At 41.1% G+C, this 22938-nt stretch overlaps 2 protein-coding genes across 2 annotated transcripts in view; one reads left to right on the forward strand and one right to left on the reverse strand.

Annotated features, from left to right (window-relative positions):
• The window catches only part of LOC139549388 (zinc finger protein 180-like), a 175557-nt gene that overhangs the window by 35509 nt on the left and 117110 nt on the right, over positions 1–22938 (forward strand). The gene's annotated exons all lie outside the window — the stretch shown is intronic.
• On the reverse strand, positions 6838–22791 carry LOC139550032 (zinc finger and SCAN domain-containing protein 31-like). The gene is made up of 2 exons (XM_071360609.1): positions 22170–22791; positions 6838–10161 (listed from the first exon to the last, which is right to left on the reverse strand). Exons 1-2 carry the CDS (start codon positions 22516–22518, stop codon positions 9941–9943), a joined length of 570 nt encoding a protein of 189 aa, XP_071216710.1. The 5' UTR covers positions 22519–22791; the 3' UTR covers positions 6838–9940.

Raw genomic sequence — 22938 nt, forward strand, 5'->3', positions numbered from 1 at the left:
TTGGTGACCCTCTGGAATCACAATGTAGCTAGCTGTTTACCACGTTGGTGACCCACTGGAATCACAATGTAGCTAGCTGTTTACCACGTTGGTGACCCACTGGAATCACAATGTAGCTAGCTGTTTACCACGTTGGTGACCCACTGGAATCACAATGTAGCTAGCTGTTTACCGCGTTGGTGACCCACTGGAATCACAATGTAGCTAGCTGTTTACCACGTTGGTGACCCACTGGAATCACAATGTAGCTAGCTGTTTACCGCGTTGGTGACCCACTGGAATCACAATGTAGCTAGCTGTTTACCACGTTGGTGACCCTCTGGAATCACAATGAAAGACTCCAAAATGTTTAGGTTTTCAATATATCCCAAACTGTTTCTGCATATTGGTTATTGATTTGGACACGTTAAAACTGTGTTTTGACATTGCACTATTCCCATTTAGCAAAATGTAATTGAAAAGACGTTGAAAAGAAGACTATGCCCAACATCCAATATATGTTCCGTTGAAAGTGAAAGTTTATGTCTTTTCTGGTCGATTTTTTTCAATGACTTGAAAACAGCTTAATTTCAACGTACTTGCAGCCGATAATCAATTTTATTAACAATCTTACATCACTCCAGTATTTCTTGACAACATTCAAGTGCTAATTGTCTTTATTCCACTACTGAAGAAGCATGACTCAAATCACCTCATATATTCAAACATTCAGCCTGACAAAATATACATGTTTTATTATTCCATGCCTCACCATTAAGTGAAGTATTGCCAATACATATTAACAAAGGGGTGAACATTTGGTTTTGATATTTCATATTTACAATTTATGTATCATTTAGTAATCATAGTTATTCATGCAACCAACTTGACATTTTTGGGTACATTTATATTGACATTGTTACCCTGCTTTTATATCCAACAACATGCCTATCTAGTGAACCCTGAAAAGAGAGAGAAGCTCCGCGGTGAGGTGAAAAGTTACTACGGATATCGCAGGAGTTTCCTCTTGAAATCAGACATGTCCGTGGTAAGGACAACTTGGTTGTTATTTGTCTCAAGGGTGGGCAGTCAAATAGATTTGTGTTTTGCATTTAGCCAGTGAGTTACCATGGTCACAATTTATTTTGACACGTTTTTCTGTGTTGGATATTAGTTTTATCTCTTATTCTTTTCTGTATTTTTTTTTAAACTGCACTGTTGGGGGCTCGTAAGTAAGAGTTCCAGTGTTGTATCCGGCACGTGACTAATACTATTTGATTTGAGTTTTGTTTTGTTTGGGCTCGTTCTAAGGGGACGAGAGTTCTAGAAGCTAGTGGGTTTTAGGAAGACGAGAGTTCTAGAAGATAGTGAGTTTTAGGAAGACGAGAGTTCTAGAAGATAGTGAGTTTTAGGAAGACGAGAGTTCTAGAAGATAGTGAGTTTTAGGAGACGAGAGTTCTAGAAGCTAGTGAGTTCTAGGATTCTATAGAAAGAAAAAGGAGAAAAAAATTATACGATTGTATATTATTATTTAGAAATGTGTTTTTTCTTGTTTTTAATTGTTGATAACCAGTAGACACCATGTTTATATTGTAGAAGGTGAAGCATTGTAGTTGATTATGTGAAATGGAAGTTGTGGAGATACTCTGAATGATTGGCTATGAAAAGCCAACTGACATTTACTCCTGAGGTGCAGATCTGTTGCACCCTCGACAACCACTGTGATTATTATTATTTGACCCTGCTGGTTATTTATGAACATTGGAACATCTTGGCCATGTTCTGTTATAATCTCCACCCGGCACAGCCAGAAGAGGACTGGCCACCCCTCATAGCCTGGTTCCTCTCTAGGTTTCTTCCTAGGTTCTGGTCTTTCTAGGGAGTTTTTCCTAGCCACCGTGCTTCTACACATGCATTGCTTGCTGTTTGGGGTTTTAGGCTGAGTTTCTGTACAGCACTCTGTGTCATCAGCTGATGTAAGAAGGGCTTTATAAATACATTTGATTGATTGTACAACTGAATGCATTCAACTGAAATGTGTCTTGGGAGTACTGATTGGTGTCACCTCGTTAGTCAGTATGTGTTACACCTGTGCTGGCTTGTCCATCTCGTTAGTGGGAAGGTGTTTCACCTGAGCTGGTCCAGGTTCTATTTAAGAGTGTCTGGCCCAGTGCTCCAGTTGTCTTGATAGATGTGGAGAGTCAACACCTTTAGTTGCTCCACCTTTTTGGTTTGCTTCCTGTCTTTAAGTTTGGTGTGGGTTTTTTCTTTTGTTTTCCTCTTCTTGGGCAGATTTAGTGGGTCTCATGGTGGGTGTCTTTTAGGTCCTAGTTGTTGTTGCTAGTCAACTTTCAGTGGACACCCCCATAGTGTCTTTCAGAACCCCTCCTAAAAAACAAGCTTATATTTTGGGTTGGGTTGGATATAGCATCATATTGTTTATATTTTAATCAATGGCATTTCCTTGCAATGTTCATTAGTCTTCCAGTTGTTATTCTTCTGTTTTTTATCCTCTTATGTTTGTTGTGTACTAAATATTTCTGTTTATTTTCTTAGTTTTTTTCCTGTGAAGCCATTGTGTTGCATCCATGTCTGACATGTGCTGTATAAATAAAGCTTGATTTGAAAATATCAACAGACTCTTGGTCCATCTTAGTATGAAAATCAGTATCAATCCCACTTTTCCAGCCTGCTGAAGGCCTGGTGGAGTGGTAAACACCACCCCCGGCTCTACCAGGGGCTTGAGGTGGTTTTCCAGCCTGCTGAAGGCCTGGTGGAGGGGTAAACACCACCCCCGGCTCTACCAGGGGCTTGAGGTGGTCTTCCACAGCTCTGCTTATGTCATGTTCTGTGGCCTTGCCGTTCCATTTATTTGACTCCCCCTGCAACACAGAAATAATCACATTTAGTCATATTATATAAAACATTACAAGTAATGGATATGGAGCATCTATGGCCTCAGTTACACCTGGCACCTAAATGTGATTTCTGTCATCCGATCACTCCAAGCTCCATTAGGTTCAGATCTAACAGGATGGGCCTTTGACAGTCTGGACACAGTCAGGCCACTGAATATAAATAAGCAACGTGAATGAGTGGGGAAAAGTACATTCTACACAAATGACCATCATAATATCAAAGAACAAATGTGTGTGTCTGAGAGGAAATTAACTTTCATACAGCCAAAAGGGGTGAGAAATTACACCAATATCAGTGGACAATTTGCACTAATGTAAATAAACATAGATGATGGAACATATTCCCTTTTGCTGACGTGATGAACCACTAAGGGGACATAAATATTTACCATCTAAACCATGTGTGACCTCTCACCTCTGGCTGTAGAAGTGTTCTTCCTAACCAGTCCCTCAACAGCTCTCTGACTGAGCTCCACCCTCACTGGGTCTTCAGAGGAGAGGAAGGCTGAGGAGGGATGGAAGGATGAATGGATCAGTCAGTCAATAAAGTGTAGAGCTGCTGTCTGTGCTCTGACAAAATCACTATTTTTGTAGTTCATTAAAGTAAATAAGGCTTTATGACTGCTGAATACCAACAATCAATCACTTAGATCATGTATTTTCAGGTAGAGATACATCTTTGGGACGTCCCTAGCCCATTAAAGTTGACATTTAAAATGGTTAGGATTGGGATGTCCCAAGGATACCAGATTGCAATGACCATTGTGCATTATTCGGTCTCTCTTACATAGCAGGTGTAAAAGAAACACAGACAAGGCAATGGATTATGGTCATTGTAGTTAATTACGTTTTATGCGCTAAAATATGTTGAATATAGGCATGTTGGAAACTACAACTCCCTACTACATCACACAGTTCAGTCTGGGTCTGATTTATCTCTAGAGAAACTACAACTCCCTACTACATCACACAGTTCAGTCTGGATCTGATTTATCTCTAGAGAAACTACAACTCTCTACTACATCACACAGTTCAGTCTGGATCTAATTTATCTCATGAGAAACTACAACTCCCTACTACATCACACAGTTCAGGCTGGGTCTGATTTATCTCCAGACTAGCTCTAGACACACCCTCTCGGCAGACAGGCCAAAGGAGCTTGGACCAATTCAGGGAACCAGTGATCTACTTCAGAGGAACTGTGTCTAGAGTGATTTCCTGTTGTTTTGACACCTCACTAGAAGACTAGAATAACTAGCAGCTGACTGCCCAGTTCAACATCAGTTCACCGTCTCACCTCATACTGTATTGGAGCAGCAGCAGCTGACTTGATCGTTGATGCTAATCAGCATGTTTTGAATCTGAGAGTAAATAGAGCCGACTACAACTCTAAAAATGAAGGGTTCAACTGGAGTTGTTCTCAGATCCCCTAAGAACCGTAGGGTTCTTGGTCAATGAAAAACAGCCCCAAAAGGTTCTTCAAAGAACTTGTTAGAAGGTGGGTTCATCGAGGAACCTCCGTTGTTGCTGGACTTCTTCTGGGAACTTCGCAATTACAACTGAAAACGATGGTGACAAGTTTGGATGCGACAACAAGTTAAAAAGGTTAAGTTGGGTTGATGTTTGGCTCTGAATATGTCTCGAAATAATTTATTATAATAATATAACATACTAATAATGAATAACGAAGACAATGATGGTTTTCTGTGAATATCTTCCATAACGTTACTATAGTTAATTACCGTAAATATTAGAAAGCCGGGTTTGACCGTCGGTGTTGTATGAGCTACAGTACAGTACCGTTATCTAGCTAGCTAACGTTATGTCCTAACTAGGCACAACTAGGTTTGGATTATTTCCCTCAACTATATTCTTTCCCATATGTTGTATATGGTTTCCATAAAGCCAACATGGCTTTACACTCATTAACGTAAGTTTCCAATCTAGAGCAGTTCTCTCTTTTGTGATAATGAACTAGCTAACGTTAACTAACTAACTAAGGACGGTGACCTGTCCAGACGAGGTGTTACAACGAACTGAATCGTCAATGGAGGTCTTCCTCTTTATATAGCCTGCTACAGCATGCAATACTATTAACTCACAAGGGGGCATAACGTTACATGTACAATACTATCCCATTTTGGAAATGTTACATGTACAATACTATCCCGTTTTGGAAAGTTACATGGACAATACTATCCCATTTTGGAAACGTTACATGTACAATACTATCCTGTTTTGGAAACGTTACATGGACAATACTATCACATTTTGGAAACGTTATATGGACAATACTATCCCGTTTTGGAAACGTTACATGGACAATCCTATCCCATTTTGGAAACGTTACATGGACAATACTATCCCATTTAGGAAACTTTACATGGACAATACTATCCCATTTTGGAAACGTTACATGGACAATACTATCCCATTTTGGAAACGTTACATGGACAATACTATCCCGTTTTGGAAACGTTACATGGACAATACTATCCCATTTTGGAGACGTTACCTGTACAATACAATCCCATTTTGGAAACGTTACATGGACAATACTATCCCATTTTGGAAACGTTACATGGACAATACTATCCCATTTTGGAAACGTTACATGTCCGCCCCCTTGTGGAGGGAAATTAATATCTTAGATGGTAGCTGTAGATGGGATTCAAATGCATAATGGTATTAATACAGTGTCTAGACTACCTCTTTAGTACAAACACAGTATTGCCACGCAGCAAAATGTTGCGTATAATCTTTCAAGTCAGCCTGATAAAATATTAAACAATTTGTGTACAAAGATATCTTGAAATGTGATATTAGGCCTGTATGGCAGTACTGTTACTGTATGGCAGTACTGTATTGGCTAGTGCTTTCTCCAATATTGATGTTTATCTTTCCTTTGCTGTATTGGACTTATGATTTCATGAAATTATATTATATGATATCCCTGTGGCGCTAGGCTAGGCTATGCTAGTCAGCGTTTCTGATGAGAATGATCCCGGATCCGGGATGTGTAGTCCAGAAAGGTTTTAACCTGCAGGAATATTTTCACATTTCCAACTCATGGTTAGTTCCTAGGATAATGCAACTCATACATTTACATCTTTCAATACTTCTAAAATGGGGTACAGGTTTAAAATAATTACAGGTGCACCTTACTATCTTATACTATATCATAAATTGTCTTAGTAAACACAGATTCTAGTTTTCATCCAGCTCACACAGATAGCTGGCTCGCCCCTCTTTGCACCTCCAAGGAGCCCCCCTCACACAGGAATACACACTCAGAGCCTACTGCCTCGGCCCTGTTTACACCTCCAAGGAGCCCCCCTCACACAGGAATACACACTCAGAGCCTCCTGACTGGGCCCTGTTTACACCTCCAAGGTGCCCCCCCTCACACTGGAATACACACTCAGAGCCTCCTGACTGGGCCCTGTTTACACCTCCAAGGAGCCCCCCCTCACACTGGAATACACACTCAGAGCCTACTGCCTCGGCCCTGTCTACACCTCCAAGGAGCCCCCCTCACACTGGAATACACACTCAGAGCCTCCTGACTGGGCCCTGTTTACACCTCCAAGGTGCCCCCCCTCACACTGGAATACACACTCAGAGCCTACTGGGCCCTGTTTACAGGTTTTGATAAAAACTCCCCTTTGTGTGTTTCGCTTTTTTTTCTTCTCTTTTGTTTAAACTATGTTCAAGATGTGGTATCCACTCGGCTCGCTGCATCTCAGATCAAAGGTGGGTCCATCGGCTCCTTTCCCGAAATGCGGTCTCCCTGAGATCCCAAGTTAGAGGGATCCCTCGTGCACCATTTACCCAGGTCATTAGAAGCGGTTTCCAAGTCAAGATTCACATCCCCAAATGTGCTGGTTAATTTCTTTAATATCAAATGAGAGAAAACTTATCACACAAGTCAGAGTTATTCTTAAACTAAATCTTTATTCACTTAATAAGGGAACAGGTCAATACAACGTACAAATATAAAGATAATCAATTGAGTGCTCTACGATAATGATGGCTGGTCAACCCATGGGACAAAAGTCTTTCATAGCCAGGATACACCCCTTTCAACCTACATGACGAACAACAGATGTATAGAACGGGTCACAAGGTTAAGATTTGTATAAAAGATACTTATAATTCTCAGCAGACAGTATCTGCTGTAAAAACAGCACTCTTTGTGTAGAGACCAGGGTCTGGCCCTGAGGTCATCTCTCCCTGATACCATATAGAACAGAAACATTAACTCATGCTCTGGAATGTGGTCTCTTTAGGTTTTATCACACAAAATACATTGTAAATCTCCTGTCAGTGTTTTCTCCCAGAGGCCCATCCTCAGTAGAACACACAGACAGAATAGTTCTAAGAACCCTCTATTCTGTTGCATAAAACAACCATTTGATGCAATAAAAGTATTATAACATAATGTTGCAGTTTTGCTCTCAGTGTCCACTGAAAGTTGACTAGTAACAACAACTGGGACAAAAAAGACACCCACCATGAGACCCACTAAATCTGCCCAAGAAGAAGCAAACAAATGAAAAACCCACACCAAACTTAAAGACAGGAAGCAAACCAAAAAGGTGGCGCAACTAAAGGTGTTGACTCTCCACATCTATCAAGACAACTGGAGCAATGGGCCAGACTGGACCTGGACCAGCTCAGGTGAAACACCTTCCCACTAACGAGATGGACAAGCCAGCACAGGTGTAACACATACTGACTAACGAGGTGACACCAATCGGTGCGCCCTACGTGCTAACGAGCTAGACGTGATAAAGACCAACCTCAAAACATAAATGGAAAAACCAAAGCCTGTAACACCTTCCCCCTTAAGACAACAAATAAAACCTATAATTTTTGTTGGACAAGTTTGCTCACCCCCAACAGAAAACTTCCATTTCACATAATCAACTACAATGCTTCTACAATATAAACATAGTGTCTACCGGCTGTCAACAATTAAAATCAAGAAAAAACACGTATTTCTAAATAATAATATACAATCGTATTATTTTTTTCTCCTTTTTCTTTCAATAGAATCCTAAAACTCTAAAACTAGAACGTCTTCCTAGAACGCACTATCTTCTAGAACTCTCCTCTTCCTAAAACTCACTAGCTTCTAGAACTCTCGTCCCCTTGGAACGAGCCCAAACAAAACTCATCTCCAATACGGAAAACCGTGCAGTCAAAATAAATTGTGATCTATGGCAACGCAATGGCTAAACGCAAAACTATGACTGCCCACCCTTGAAACAACCAGCAACCAAGTTGTCCTTAACACGGACATGTCTGGTTTCAAGAGGAAAATCCTGCAATATCCGTAGTAACTTTCCACCTCACTGCGGAGCTTCTCTCTCTTTTCAGAGTTCACTCGATAGGCATGTTGTTGGATCGGGACCCAGTCCCCAATGTCATGCTCTCGTAAATTTGGTTTGGCACATCTGAGAATTAAACCTGCTATTCTAAAAGAAGGGCAACAATGTCAATATAATTATACCCGTAAATTGTCAGTTGATTGCATAAATAATTATGATTACTAAAAGTTACATGAATTGTAAATATGAATGATCAAAACCAAATAGACACCCCTTTGTTAATATGTATTGTCAATAATTAACTTAATGGTAAGGCATGGTATAATAAAAAAATATATACATTTTTTTTTTGATTGCATAGTCTTATTTTCAACAACTTTTCAATTACATTGTGCTAGGTGGGATAGCCTCAATGTCAAAACACAGTTTTAACGTGTCCAAATCAATAACCAATATGCAGAAACAGTTTGGGATAAATTGAAAACCTAAACATAACATGTGCTATTTACACAAACATCTGCCACAATAATCATATTTCCAGAAACGCTGTTTTGACAAGTAGCAATAAATCACTGATATCAATTAGGGGGGAAATCAGGTTGTACGTGATGTTGGAATGCATTTAAATGTAGGGGTCGCTAAACAAAGGAACGCAACACTTATTTGTCATAACTAATCAATTTCATGCTAAAATAATTTGTGCGACAGGAGGGAGATGAGGTTGCACGTCCTGTTAAAACTAACAGCTCAAAAACCACACGGAATCTGGGAATAATGTGTACTTACTAAATCTCATAAATAGTACTCTTCCAATTCAGAGCCTGGATTTTCCCCCTGAGGCTAATATCCATATCATGTTGAAATCAATAGAACAGGGGACAAACATTTAGGGTTCTACATTGTGACATCATTAGAATACTCCTACTACAATGTTAAAACATTCTACATTGTGACATCATTTCATTGATATCATGAAACAACTCATTCATGTATTTTCTGATGATTAGTCAGAGATCTTTTATCAGATTATCTCTGGTCACAGCTATACATTGGCTCTCCTGTGTGTGTTCTCTTGTGCACTGTCAGATAGCTAGATTGAACAAAACTCTTCCCACATTGATCACAGCTATAAGGTTTCTCTCCTGTGTGTATTCTCTGGTGCACTGTCAGATAGCCAGATTGACAAAAACTCTTCCCACATTGATAACAGCTATAAGGTTTCTCTCCTGTGTGTGTTCTCTGGTGCACTGTCAGTTGGCCAGATTGACCAAAACTCTTCCCACATTGATCACAGCTATAAGGTTTCTCTCCTGTGTGTGTTCTCTGGTGTAAAGTCAGAGAGCCAGATGTAGTAAAACTCTTCCCACATTGACCACAGCTATAAGGTTTCTCTCCTGTGTGTGTTCTTTGGTGTAAAGTCAGAGAGCCAGATGCAGTAAAACTCTTCCCACATTGACCACAGCTATAAGGTTTCTCTCCTGTGTGTGTTCTTTGGTGTAAAGTCAGAGAGTCAGATCTAGTAAAACTCTTCCCACATTGATCACAGCTATATGGTTTCTCTCCTGTGTGTGTTCTCTGGTGTATAGTCAGATTGCTAGATGTAAAAAAACTCTTCCCACATTGATCACAGCTATAAGGTTTCTCTCTTGTGTGTGTTCTCTGGTGCACTGTCAGATCTCCAGATTGACCAAAACTCTTCCCACATTGAACTCAGCTATAAGGTTTCTCTCCTTTGTGTGTTTTCTGATGAATTTTAATGCCTGATGAGGTGAATCTCTTCCCACAGTCAGAGCAGCAGTGAGTTCTCTTCCCTGTGGATCTCTGCAGGTGTTTATTGAGGTGTTCTGATCTGGAGAGACTCTTCTCTGCCTCGTCAGCATCATGAGGTTGTTGAGGCTCCCCAGAGGATCCACGATAGTCCCGTATCTCTCCTGTGCGAACAACAAAGTCAGATGATTAAAGGCCCACAACAGTGGAAATCCACTGTAAAAGGTGATGCCAACAGCGTAGCCATGATGTTGTACAACAATTGACGTCTGTAATGAATGTTAAAATTATTTGACAATTGTCTTAAAATGAGCAAGAATAGTCATATTTTAGTAGTAACATCGATGATTGTAGGCTAGAAATAAGTTATTCATGTTGTTGAAACTCTAAGCAGTGTGCCAGACGACTTTTGGTCTCCAATATAAGCCCCTTTCTGTGTTTAATAAAATTGAGGCACGAGGGCGATGGACATGCAATTTGGTTGTAGAAACTCCTCCCTGCTAATGAGGAAACTGACAGTTATGGATGTAGTATATCTTAAATGGTGAGCAAAGATATCAGTTTTTCAGTGTATTCTGAATGTGAATGGGGGAAAACTCAGGGGAGTGCATTTCACAGTACTTTGGATTATAATTGTAAGGCTCGTTTGAATGTCCTGTGTAATATAATGTTTGCTACAGTATTAAGAAATATGTTTAATTATTGAAGAATCGCGTTAATGACAGTATCTATTTGGGTGTTGTCAATAAAGTTATGATTTTTTAAATCTATTTTTAATTTCATTTTCCCCCCACCTTTATTTAACCAGGTGGCCAGTTGAGAACAAGTTCTCATTCACAACTGCGAACTGGCCAAGAAAAATCAAAGCAGTGCGACAAAAAAACAACACAGTTACACATGGGATAAACAAAAGTACAGTCAATAACACAATATAAAATCTATATACAGTGTGATGGAGTAAGGAGGTAAGGCAATAAACAGGCCATGCTATGGGTGGGTGGTGCTATGGTGACCAGTGAGCTGAGTTAAGGCGGAGCGTTACCTAGCAAAGACTTATAGATGACCTGGAGCCAGTGGGTTTAGCGATGAATATGTAGCGAGGACCAGCCAACGAGAGCATACAGGTCGCAGTGGTGGGTGGTATATGGGGCTTTGGTGACAAAACGGATGACACTGTGATGGACTGCATCCAGTTTGCTGAGTAGTGTTGGAGGCTATTTTGTAAATTACATCGCTAAAGTCAAGGATCGGCAGGATAGTCAGTTTTACGAGGGTATGTTTGGCAGCGTGAGTGTAGGAGGCTTTGTTGTGAAATAGGAAGCATATTCTAGATTTAATTTGGGATTGGAGATGTTTAATGTGAGTCTGGAAGGAGAGTTTACAGTCTAACCAGACACCTAGGTATTTGTAGTTGTCCACATATTCTAAGTCAGAACCGTCCAGAGTAGTGATGCTAGTCGGGCGGATGAGGGCAGCGATCGGTTGAAGAGCATGCATTTAGTTTTACTAGCGTTTAAGAGCAGTTGGAGGCCACGGAAGGAGAGTTGTATGACATTGAAGCTCATTTGGAGGTTTGTTAACACAGTGTCCAAAGAAGGGCCAGATGTATACAGAATGGTGTCGTCTGCGTAGAGGTGGATCAGAGAATCACCCGCAGCAAGAGCGACATCATTGATATATACAGAGAAAAGAGTCAGCCAGAGAATTGAACCCTGTGGTACCCCATAGAGACTACCAGAGGTCCGGACAACAGGTCCTCCGATTTGACACACTGAACTCTGTCTGAGAAGTAGTTGGTGAACCAGGCGAGGCGGTCATTTGAGAAACCAAGGCTGTTGAGTCTGCCGATAAGAATGTGGTGATTGACAGAGTCGAAAGCCTTGCCTTAACCTTTATCACTAGACACCTCATAGTGAGCTACAGGTAGGAATCATCAATGAATCCCAATAATGAGACACCTCTGGGGAGGGGTGTCAGCAACATTTAAAAAAATATATATACAGTGGGGAGAACTAGTATTTGATACACTGCCGATTTTGCAGGTTTTCCTACTTACAAAGCATGTAGAGGTCTGTAATTCTTATCATAGGTACACTTCAACTGTGAGAGACGGAATCTAAAACAAAAATCCAGAAAATCACGTTGTATGATTAAGTAATTAATTTGCATGACATAAGTATTTGATCACCTACCAACCAGTAAGAATTCCGGCTCTCACAGACCTGTTAGTTTTTCTTTAAGAAGCCCTCCTGTTCTCCACTCATTACCTGTATTAACTGCACCTGTTTGAACTCGTTACCTGTATAAAAGACACCTGTCCACACACTCAATCAAACAGACTCCAACCTTTCCACAATAGCCAAGACCAGAGAGCTGTGTAAGGACATCAGTGATAAAATTGTAGACCTGCACAAGGCTGGGATGGGCTACAGGACAATAGGCAAGCAGCTTGGTGAGAAGGCAACAACTGTTGGCGCAATTATTAGAAAATGGAAGAAGTTCAAGATGACGGTCAATCACCCTCGGTCTGGGGCTCCATGCAAGATCTTACCTCGTGAGGCATCAATGATCATGAGGAAGGTGAGGGATCAGCCCAGAACTACACGGCAGGACCTGGTCAATGACCTGAAGAGAGCTGGGACCACAGTCTCAAAGAAAACCATTAGTAACACACTACGCCGTCATGGAATAAAATCCTGCAGCGCACGCAAGGTCCCCCTGCTCAAGCCAGCGCATGTCCAGGCCCGTCTGAAGTTTGCCAATGACCATCTGGATGATCCAGAGGAGGAATGGGAGAAGGTCATGTGGTCTGATGAGACAAAAATAAAGCTTTTTGGTCTAAACTCCACTCGCCGTGTTTGGAGGAAGTAGGATGAGTACAACCCCAAGAACACCATCCCAACCGTGAAACATGGAGGTGGAAACATCATTCTTTGGGGATGCTTTTCTGCAAAGGGGACAGGACGACTGCACCGTATTTGAGGGGAGGATGGATGGGGCCATGTATCGCGAGATCTTGGCCAACAACCTCCTTCCCTCAGTAAGAGCATTGAAGATGGGTCGTGGCTGGGTCTTCCAGCATGACAACGACCCGAAACACAAAGCCAGGGCAACTAAGGAGTGGCTCCGTAAGAAGCATCTCAAGGTCCTGTAGTGACCTAGCCAGTCTCCAGACCTGGACCCAATAGAAAATCTTTGGAGGGAGCTGAAAGTTCGTATTGCCCAGCGACAGCCCCGAAAACTGAAGGATCTGGAGGAGGTCTGTAAGGAGGAGTGGGCCAAAATCCCTGCTGCAGTGTGTGCAAACCTGGTCAAGAACTACAGGAAACACATGATCTCTGTAATTTCAAATAAAGGTTTCTGTACCAAATATTAAGTTCTGCTTTTCTGATGTATCAAATACTTATGTCATGCAATAAAATGCAAATTAATTACTTACAAATCATACAATGTGATTTTCTGGATTTTTGTTTCAGATTCCGTCTCTCACAGTTGAAGTGTACCTATGATAAAAAATTACAGACCTCTACATGCTTTGTAAGTAGGAAAACCTGCAAAATCGGCAGTGTATCAAATACTTGTTCTCCCCCCTGTAGAAGTAGGACTAGTCTACCCGACAACACAAATAGAAGTAGGACTAGTCTACCCGACAACACATATAGAAGTAGGACTAGTCTACCTGGTTACACATATAGAAGTAGGACTAGTCTACCTGGTTACACATATAGAAGTAGGACTAGTCTACCTGACAACACATATAGAAGTAGGACTAGTCTACCTGGTTACACATATAGAAGTAGACTAGTCTACCCGACAACACATATAGAAGGACTAGTCTACCTGGTTACACATATAGAAGTAGGACTAGTCTACCTGGTTACACATATAGAAGTAGGACTAGTCTACCTGGTTACACATATAGAAGTAGGACTAGTCTACCTGACAACACATATAGAAGTAGAACTAGTCTACCTGGTTACACATATAGCAGGAGGACTAGTCTACCCGACAACACAAATAGATTTAGGACTAGTCTACCCGGTTACACATATAGAAGTAGGACTAGTCTACCCGACAACACATATAGAAGTAGGACTAGTCTACCCGACAACACATATAGAAGTAGGACTACTCTACCCGACAACACATATAGAAGTAGGACTAGTCTACCTGGTTACACATATAGAAGTAGGACTAGTTTACCTGGTTACACATATAGAAGTAGGACTAGTCTACCTGGTTACACATATAGAACTAGGACTAGTCTACCTGGTTACACATATAGAACTAGGACTAGTCTACCTGGTTACACATATAGAAGTAGGACTAGTCTACCTGTCCTGAGCACAAATGTAGATCTATATAATGTCAAAACACCTGATTACTTCTTATCCCTTTCACAAATAGCCTACAGCTGTGTCGGTCGAGAACTCACAGGCACGGGAAACCGAGGGCCCAGAATATTTTATACAATGTTTCAAGTTCGTTATAGACAGGCCATGTGATTTATAGGACAGTTATTAGCAATGTTTTTATTTGTTGGCTTTATGTCGGCTATTTTTACATAGTTGGCATCTAGAATTCATCCATGATGTCATAATGGCAATAAAAGTTATTTAGATTTGTATAATTTTCATTTAGATAGAATGTAGATTAATCACAGACAATGATTTTGAGATACTATTATAAATTAAATGAAACTGCTATAGCCTAGAAACCTGGTTAAACTATCATTATGACATCATGGATGAATTCTAGAATATACTATATATCCTAGAAACCTGGTTAAAATATCATTATGACATCATGGATGAATTCTAGAATATACTACACTGCTTAAAAAAATAAAGGGAACACTAAAATAACACATCCTAGATCTGAATGAATTAAATATTCTTATTAAATACTTTTTTCTTTACATAGTTGAATGTGCTGACAACAAAATCACACAAAAATTATCAATGGAAATCAAATTGATCAACCCATGGAGGTCTGGATTTGGAGTCACACTCAAAATTAAAGTGGAAAACCACACTACAGGCTGATCCAACTTTGATGTAATGTCCTTAAAACAAGTCAAAATGAGGCTCAGTAGTGTGTGTGGCCTCCACGTGCCTGTATGACCTCCCTACATAGCCTGGGCATGCTCCTGATGAGGTGGCGGATGGTCTCCTGAGGTATCTCCTCCCAGACCTGGACTAAAGAATCCGCCAACTCTTGGACAGTCTGTGGTGCAACGTGGCGTTGGTGGATGGAGCGAGACATGATGTCCCAGATGTGCTCAATTGGATTCAGGTCTGGGGAACGGGCGGGCCAGTCCATAGCATCAATGCCTTCCTCTTGCAGGAACTGCTGACACACTCCAGCCACATGAGGTCTAGCATTGTCTTGAATTAGGAGGAACCCAGGGCCAACCGCACCAGCATATGGTCTCACAAGGGGTCTGAGGATCTCATCTCGGTACCTAATGGCAGTCAGGCTACCTCTGGCGAGCCCATGGAGGGCTGTGCGGCCCCCCCAAAGAAATGCCACCCCACACCATGACTGACCCACCGCCAAACCGGTCATGCTGGAGGATGTTGCAGGCAGCAGAATGTTCTCCACGGCGTCTCCAGACTGTCACGTCTGTCACATGTGCTCAGTGTGAACCTGCTTTCATCTGTGAAGAGCACAGGGCGCCAGTGGCGAATTTGCCAATCTTGGTGTTCTCTGGCAAATGCCAAATGTCCTGCACGGTGTTGGGCTGTGAGCACAACCCCCACCTGTGGACGTCGGGCCCTCATACCACCCTCATGGAGTCTGTTTCTGACCGTTTGAGCAGACACATGCACATTTGTGGCCTGCTGGAGGTCATTTTGCAGGGCTCTGGCAGTGCTCCTTCTGCTCCTTCTTACACAAAGGCGGAGGTAGCGGTCCTACTGCTGGGTTGTTGCACTCCTACGGCCTCTTCCACGTCTCCTGATGTACTGGCCTGTCTCCTGGTAGCGCCTCCATGCTCTGGACACTACGCTGACAGACACAGCAAACCTTCTTGCCACAGCTCGCATTGATGTGCCATCCTGGATGAGCTGCACTACCTGAGCCACTTGTGTGGGTTGTAGACTCCGTCTCATGCTACCACTAGAGTAAAAGCACCGGCGCATTCAAAAGTGACCAAAACATCCGCCAGGAAGCATAGGAAGAGAAGTGGTGTGTGGTCACCACCTGCAGAACCATTCCTTTTTTGGGGGTGTCTTGCTAATTGCCTATAATTTCCACCTGTTGTCTATTCCATTTGCACAACAGCATGTGAAATTTATTGTCAATCAGTGTTGCTTCCTAAGTGGACAGTTTGATTTCACAGAAGTGTGATTGACTTGGAGTTACATTGTGTTGTTTAAGTGTTCCCTTTATTTTTTTGAGCAGTGTATATCTCCCATTTCCATGTGTTTTTTAGTTGTGTATGTGACCATTAACATCCGCTAACCCTGTGTATGTGACCATTAACATCTGCTAACCATGTGTATGTGACCATTAACATCTGCTAACCCTGTGTATGTGACCATTAACATCTGCTAACCATGTGTATGTGACCATTAACATCCGCTAACCCTGTGTATGTGACCATTAACATTTGATTTGACCCCGCAAGATGTGTCAGGTTTGTCAATTTATTAATTGTCTTTTGCTTGAAACCCTCCTGTCAATGTTGAGTAAGGACGCACACCTGATTACGCATACAGAAGTAGGACTAGTCTACCTGGTTACGCATATAGAAGTAGGACTAGTCTACCTGGTTACACATATAGTAGTAGGACTAGTCTACCCGACAACACATATAGAAGTAGGACTAGTCTACCTGGTAACACATATAGAAGTAGGACTAGTCTACCTGGTTACACATATAGAAGTAGGACTAGTCTACCTGGTTACGCATATAGAAGTAGGACTAGTCTACCTGGTTACGCATATAGAAGTAGGACTAGTCTACCTGGTTACGCATATAGAAGTAGGACTAGTCTACCTGGTTACGCATATAGAAGTAGGACTAGTCTACCTGGTTACACACATAGAAGTAGGACCGAGCACTAATGTAGATCTTTAAATGTGCCCATTTGGGGATGTCTGATAGTATTTCTGATTGTCTTAACGCTGCACCACTAATGAGTTGTGGAGCTTCTCAAAGCACATTTTTTTCTCACCTCAAACAGCAAGTAAACAAAGTCTAATCAAAATCAATTACAAATGAGAATAACTCCTCAAAGTATTTGTAAAATATTTCCAGCTCTCACCCTTTCGATAACCACTCGGCACAAAAGGGAAAAACGTAATGCGCTGATCCAGTGGAAATGTCAAAACACCTGATTACTTCTTATCCCTTTCACAAATAGCCTACAGCTGTGTCGGTCGAGAACTCACAGGCACGGGAAACTGAGGGCCCAGAATATTTTATACAATGTTTCAAGTTCGTTATGGACAGGCCATGTGATTTATAGGACAGTTATTTGCAATGTTTTTATTTGTTGGCTTCATGTAGGCTATTTTTTACATAGGTGGCAATGGCAATAAAAGTTACTTTTAGATTTGTATAATTTCCATTTAGATAGAATGTAGATTAATCACAGACAATGATTGAGATACTATTATAAATTAAATGAAACTGTTCCAGTAAAATGAACATATGAAAATCATAACTGTCACCAGATCAGTAGAAATGGTAAGATACATTTGCACTCCAAATGTAGGTTGCTGACTGCTTGTGTAGCCGATTACCAGCAACGTCAGAATGTATGAAGGACAGCAAGAGGAGGTGGTTCAGGAAGAGTTTCTTCTCTTCTGGTTGGGCTGTATTGATGTAATGGCATGAAAATAAACGCTGAATATTATACAATGATTTATCAACAGCTCTAACAATTTGACCCCCACAGGAAATCTACACTGGCAATTCTAGAATATACTATATAGCCTAGAAACCGGTTCAACTATCATTATGACATCATGGATGAATTCTAGAATATACTATATATCCTAGAAACCTGGTTAAACTATCATTATGACATCATGGATGAATTCTAGAATATACTATATAGCAGGGGTGTCAAACATACGGCCCGCGGGCCGGAACCGGCCCCCAAGGAGGTTCGATCAGGCCCGCAGGATAATTTGAAAGTGGAAAAAATGCATAAAAGACATGGAATTAATATTTTTAATTCGCTGCAATTCATGGATTATCCGCTAAGGGGCGCACTCTTTCCATCAGAGTAGAAGACAAGCTGCATCACTGAGACAGACTGAAAACAGCAGACGGTATCAATGCGCCATCTGCTGCTTGTTACGACGTTGTTAATACCTTGGTCTCTACCTCTCCGCTACACCCTCATTAGCCAAAATGTCGTTATCCAAACGGAGAAAAGTAGATAAGGAGTGTAGAATTTTCAAAGAAAAATGGACCACGTCCTATTTATTTACAGAGATGCACGGAAAACCTTCGTGCTTGGTGTGTTTGCAACAAGTTTCGGTATTGAAGGAATATAATATTCGACGCCACTACGAGACTCATCACAGCGAAAAATATGACGGCTTGCAAGGACAACTGAGAAGAGATAAGATTAACGAATTGCTGGCGGGTCTGAGGAAACAGCAGTCAACTTTCATCCAGAGCCGAGAAGTCAGTGAAGCAGCGGTAAAAGCCAGCTACCTAATTGCTAGCGAAATAGCATTAGCATCGAAGCCGTATTCCGACGGTGACTTTGTTAAACGATGCATGATGAAGGCGGCTGAACTTGTATGTGCCGAGAAGCGACAAGCTTTTGCCAATATTAGCCTGACGAGGAATACTATAGCAGAGAGGATTTCGGAACTATCGGCAGATTTAGACAGTCAATTGAAACAGAGAGTCAAGTCATTTATTGCATTTTCCGTGGCAATTGACGAGAGCACTGACATCACAGACGTGGCCCAACTGGCCATATTTATTCGAGGAGTTGATGAGACATTGACTGTTACTGAAGAGTTTCTTGAGTTGGTGCCAATGATGGACACCACAACAGCCGTGGACATTTTCGGCTCTGTCGTTGCTGCATTGGACAGAGTTGGAGTGGACTGGTCCCGCGCTGTCAGCCTGGCTACAGACGGCGCGCCATCCATGGTCGGAAAGAAAGCAGGTGTCGCGACAAAGTTCAAAGACAAAGTACAAGCCCTTAATGGAGGAGATCGTTTCTGGACATTTCACTGTATTTTGCACCAGGAGGCATTGTGTTGCAAGTCGCTGAAAATGGACCACGTCATGGAGGTGGTTGTTCGCACTGTAAATTTCATCCGGTCCAGAGGTCTGAACCATCGTCAGTTTGACAAACTTCTCAGCGACAGCAACATTACCCACAGCCTGCCATACCACACTGAAGTGAGATGGTTAAGCCGAGGCGCTGTGCTGAGGCATTTCTTTGATCTACGAGAGGAAATCGGACAGTTCATGGAGAAAAAAGGAAAACCGGTGTTGGAATTACAATCTCAGGAATGGCTACGGGACCTTGCATTCTTGGTTGATATTACTGAACACTTGAACAATCTGAACAAAATGTTGCAAGGCCGCAAAAAAGTTGTCACACAGTTTTCTGACAACATACATGCATTTAAGTTGAAGCTGACTTTGTGGGAGATGCAACTGGCAAATGGCAACCCTGCTCATTTCCCCTGTCTGAGAGATGTGTGTGTGACCAGACCTGATGCGGACATGAAACGGTACAAAGACAAAATTGCAGGACTACTGCGGGAGTTTGAGAAACGTTTTCAGGTATTTGGTGAACTTGAGACAGAATTTTCAGTTTTTCGCTCACCTTTCACAGTTAAAGCTTCTGATCTGCCGGTCGAAATTCAGCTAGAGATAATTGATTTGCAGTGTGATGCAGATTTGAAGGGCAAATTTGCCTCTGTAGGTCTGGACAGATTTTATCAGTATCTACTACCAGGGTACCCCAAATTAACAGCCCTGGCTGCTAAAATTTTGTGCATGTTTGGGACAACCTACCTTTGTGAACAAATTTTCTTAGTGATGAATATCAATAAAACAAAAATGCGTTCAAGGCTCACAAACAAGCACTTAAATGACATTCTGAAAGTGACAGCTAGTCAGGACATGACACCTGGTGTTGATGCACTTGTACAGGCCAAAAGATGCCAAGTTTCAGGAACAAATACAAGTCCAGACTAGACTAACACCTTTAAAATGCTGCCTTAGATACTGTTTGCATTGAAAGAATACAGCTCTGTGAAGATGAATCCTTACTGTGGTGATTTAAAAAAATGTGCACTTTAATGTTAGTCAGCAGCTTCAAAACAAAAGTTGTGTGATGGAATTCTACTGTTCATACAACTCCATAAATTTTCAGTATGTATTGTATGTGTATGTATGTTTCATGTATGAAGTTTACAGATTTACAGGACAGGCGAACACTTTCTTCATTACACATTTAAAATCACTCTCCTTAGTTTGTAAGGTGTACGCAGGGATTACATTTAGATTTTATATGCGTATGTGTAAGTGGTTTAAAAATTCCTTTCTTTAAAAGTCTCATTTAATCTTAAAGTGCATTACTATATTTTTCAGTACCAATTAAAGTTTGTGCCTTTGTACAATCAGTGGGATCAGTTGCAATGCATATTTGTGAATGATAAAAGTAAATTGCACATTTGTCTAAGGAAATATGAGGTGTTTCATGAAATGTTTTGTAAAAGGATAGTTCATTAAATTTCAATATTTTCCTAATGTTCTTGTGCTTCTTTACACCAAAACAAAGGAAAGACATGATATTTTGGTTATTTATAGCAGAGTATGGTATAATTTTAATGGTCCGGCCCACTTGACATCTCCCTAGGCCGTATGTGGCCCACGATGCGAAATGAGTTTGACACCCCTGCTATATAGCCTAGAAACCTGGTTAAACGATCATTATGACATCATGGATGAATTCTAGAATATACTATATAGCCTAGAAACCGGTTCAACTATCATTATGACATCATGGATGAATTCTAGAATATACTATATATCCTAGAAACCTGGTTAAACTATCATTATGACATCATGGATGAATTTTAGAATATACTATATAGCCTAGAAACCTGGTTAAACTATCATTATGACATCATGGATGAATTCTAGAATATACTATATATCCTAGAAACCTGGTTAAAATATCATTATGACATCATGGATGGCCAGTCCTTGTATTCATTGTGTAGTGAATTCAGGGGGTAGCCCTGAGCTGGACTCAAACCTGGGTCCAGCGACTGTCAAGCCAACACCTTAAAACTGTTTTGCCAAGATGTCTGAACTTCTTGACGAGGTCGCTAGGTGTTGGATTACGGTTGATACAATAGCTTTCTCTATGAATTTGAGAGTGGTTACATTTCTCCAGCACCCATCCCTCAGCTGTTTACCAAACCAAGTCTCTGGGCAGCCATTTTGTTGCTGTTTAAATACTAGGTTGTCCCTTTAAAAAAGCCACACAAGAATCAATCAACCAATAACAAAGCTGTAATTCCACCACTATTTTGCTAATAAGATGATGATGGGGCTGGAGAAATTTAACTACTCTCAAATTCATAGACAGACCTATGGATGCAAGGACTGACCATCCATGATATCAACATTATAGTTTTAACCATGTTGAGGCTTTACAGTGTTGATTTACATTGTTTCTATACATTGGAGTACAAAATCTTATTATGGGTTCTGATGGGGTACAACAGGTGAACTAAGCTCATGAGGCATGTGTTATATTCTTCAAGAATCAATGGCTATAAATAAATAATTTAAAAGTCAAAATATGGATGTAGCAATTGCAGATTTCCCCTTTAACACCACACATCCTTCCAGTTCTCTGCTGCCAGTGACAGGAGCGAATTTCAAAAAAAAAAAATTCCTCATGCCTTTTGCACACACTATATATATACACTTTCTTTTTTTCTACTGTGTCATTGACTTGTTTATTGTGTTATTGGCTTTTTTATTGTTTATTCCATGTGTAACTCTGTGTTGTTGTCTGTGTCACACATCTTGGCCAGGTCGCAGTTGTAAATGAGATCTTGTTCTCAACTAGCCTGCCTGGTTAAATAAAGGTGACATAAAAAAAATAAAACATCAGTTCAACAACTGCAGAGTTTGTGCCTCTGTTTTTAAGACAGTACTTACTTGTGTTAACCAGGGCCCGTTCATCGTTAGAACCATTGGATGCCTTAAGATGCGTTTGGGAAACCGAGCCCAGAAATCCAGTTTCCTCCTCTTCTTCCTCCTCCTTTTTCGATGTGACAGTCATCTCCCCATCCTCTTCCTCGTCTTTTACTGTAACATCCTCTTTCAATCTGAACGCGTCTTCTTTCACTGTAACGTCTTTATCTTCTTTTTTCACTGTAACAACCTCACCCTCTCCTTCTTGTTTTACTGTGATAGCCTCCTCTTCCTTCGCCTCTTTGACGAGAGCTTCTTTCTCCGTCCAGCAGACCTCCTCTTCATTAACAAGAGAGTAGCTTATTGACCTCATGGTTGGAGATGTTAGCTAGCTAGGCTAATGCTAACTTAACCAGCCCGCTAGATGAATAATAAAAACAAAACCGTAAATATTAAATTAAAAGGGATAACTAACTAGACGACAGAAGTGGGTTTAAAATACAGTGGCTAATATACAGTTAAGCGTCTAAAAAGCTTTATTGGTTCGTCTATTTTGTCTAGCAAGCTACCGAGGTGGCTGAATAACTGTTGCTGCTGTTGAAAGAAGCGTTCCGTCCACTAGATTATACGTCACACTAGCAGCATTGCCTTAAAGTCGCAGACCGCCATTTGCTGACTGGAGTGGGCAACGCAGTTGAGTAAAATGTAAATTTAATTTTCAGACAAAAAGTTAAAGGGTAGGAATCAGGGACGTAGCTAGTACTAAAATATTAATTAGCCCCCCCTGAATAAA

The sequence above is a fragment of the Salvelinus alpinus genome, chromosome 2 (assembly GCF_045679555.1).
Source record: "Salvelinus alpinus chromosome 2, SLU_Salpinus.1, whole genome shotgun sequence".
Taxonomy (NCBI): Eukaryota; Metazoa; Chordata; class Actinopteri; order Salmoniformes; family Salmonidae; genus Salvelinus; species Salvelinus alpinus.

Excerpts from the sequence above, each read along its gene's own strand:
- LOC139550032 (XM_071360609.1), bottom strand. The coding sequence starts at position 22,518 with ATGAGGTCAATAAGCTACTCTCTTGTTAATGAAGAGGAGGTCTGCTGG. Across the intron at positions 10,162-22,169 it reads ACGGGCCCTGGTTAACACAA|GAGAGATACGGGACTATCGT; the intron begins GTAAGTACTGTC and ends TTGTTCGCACAG.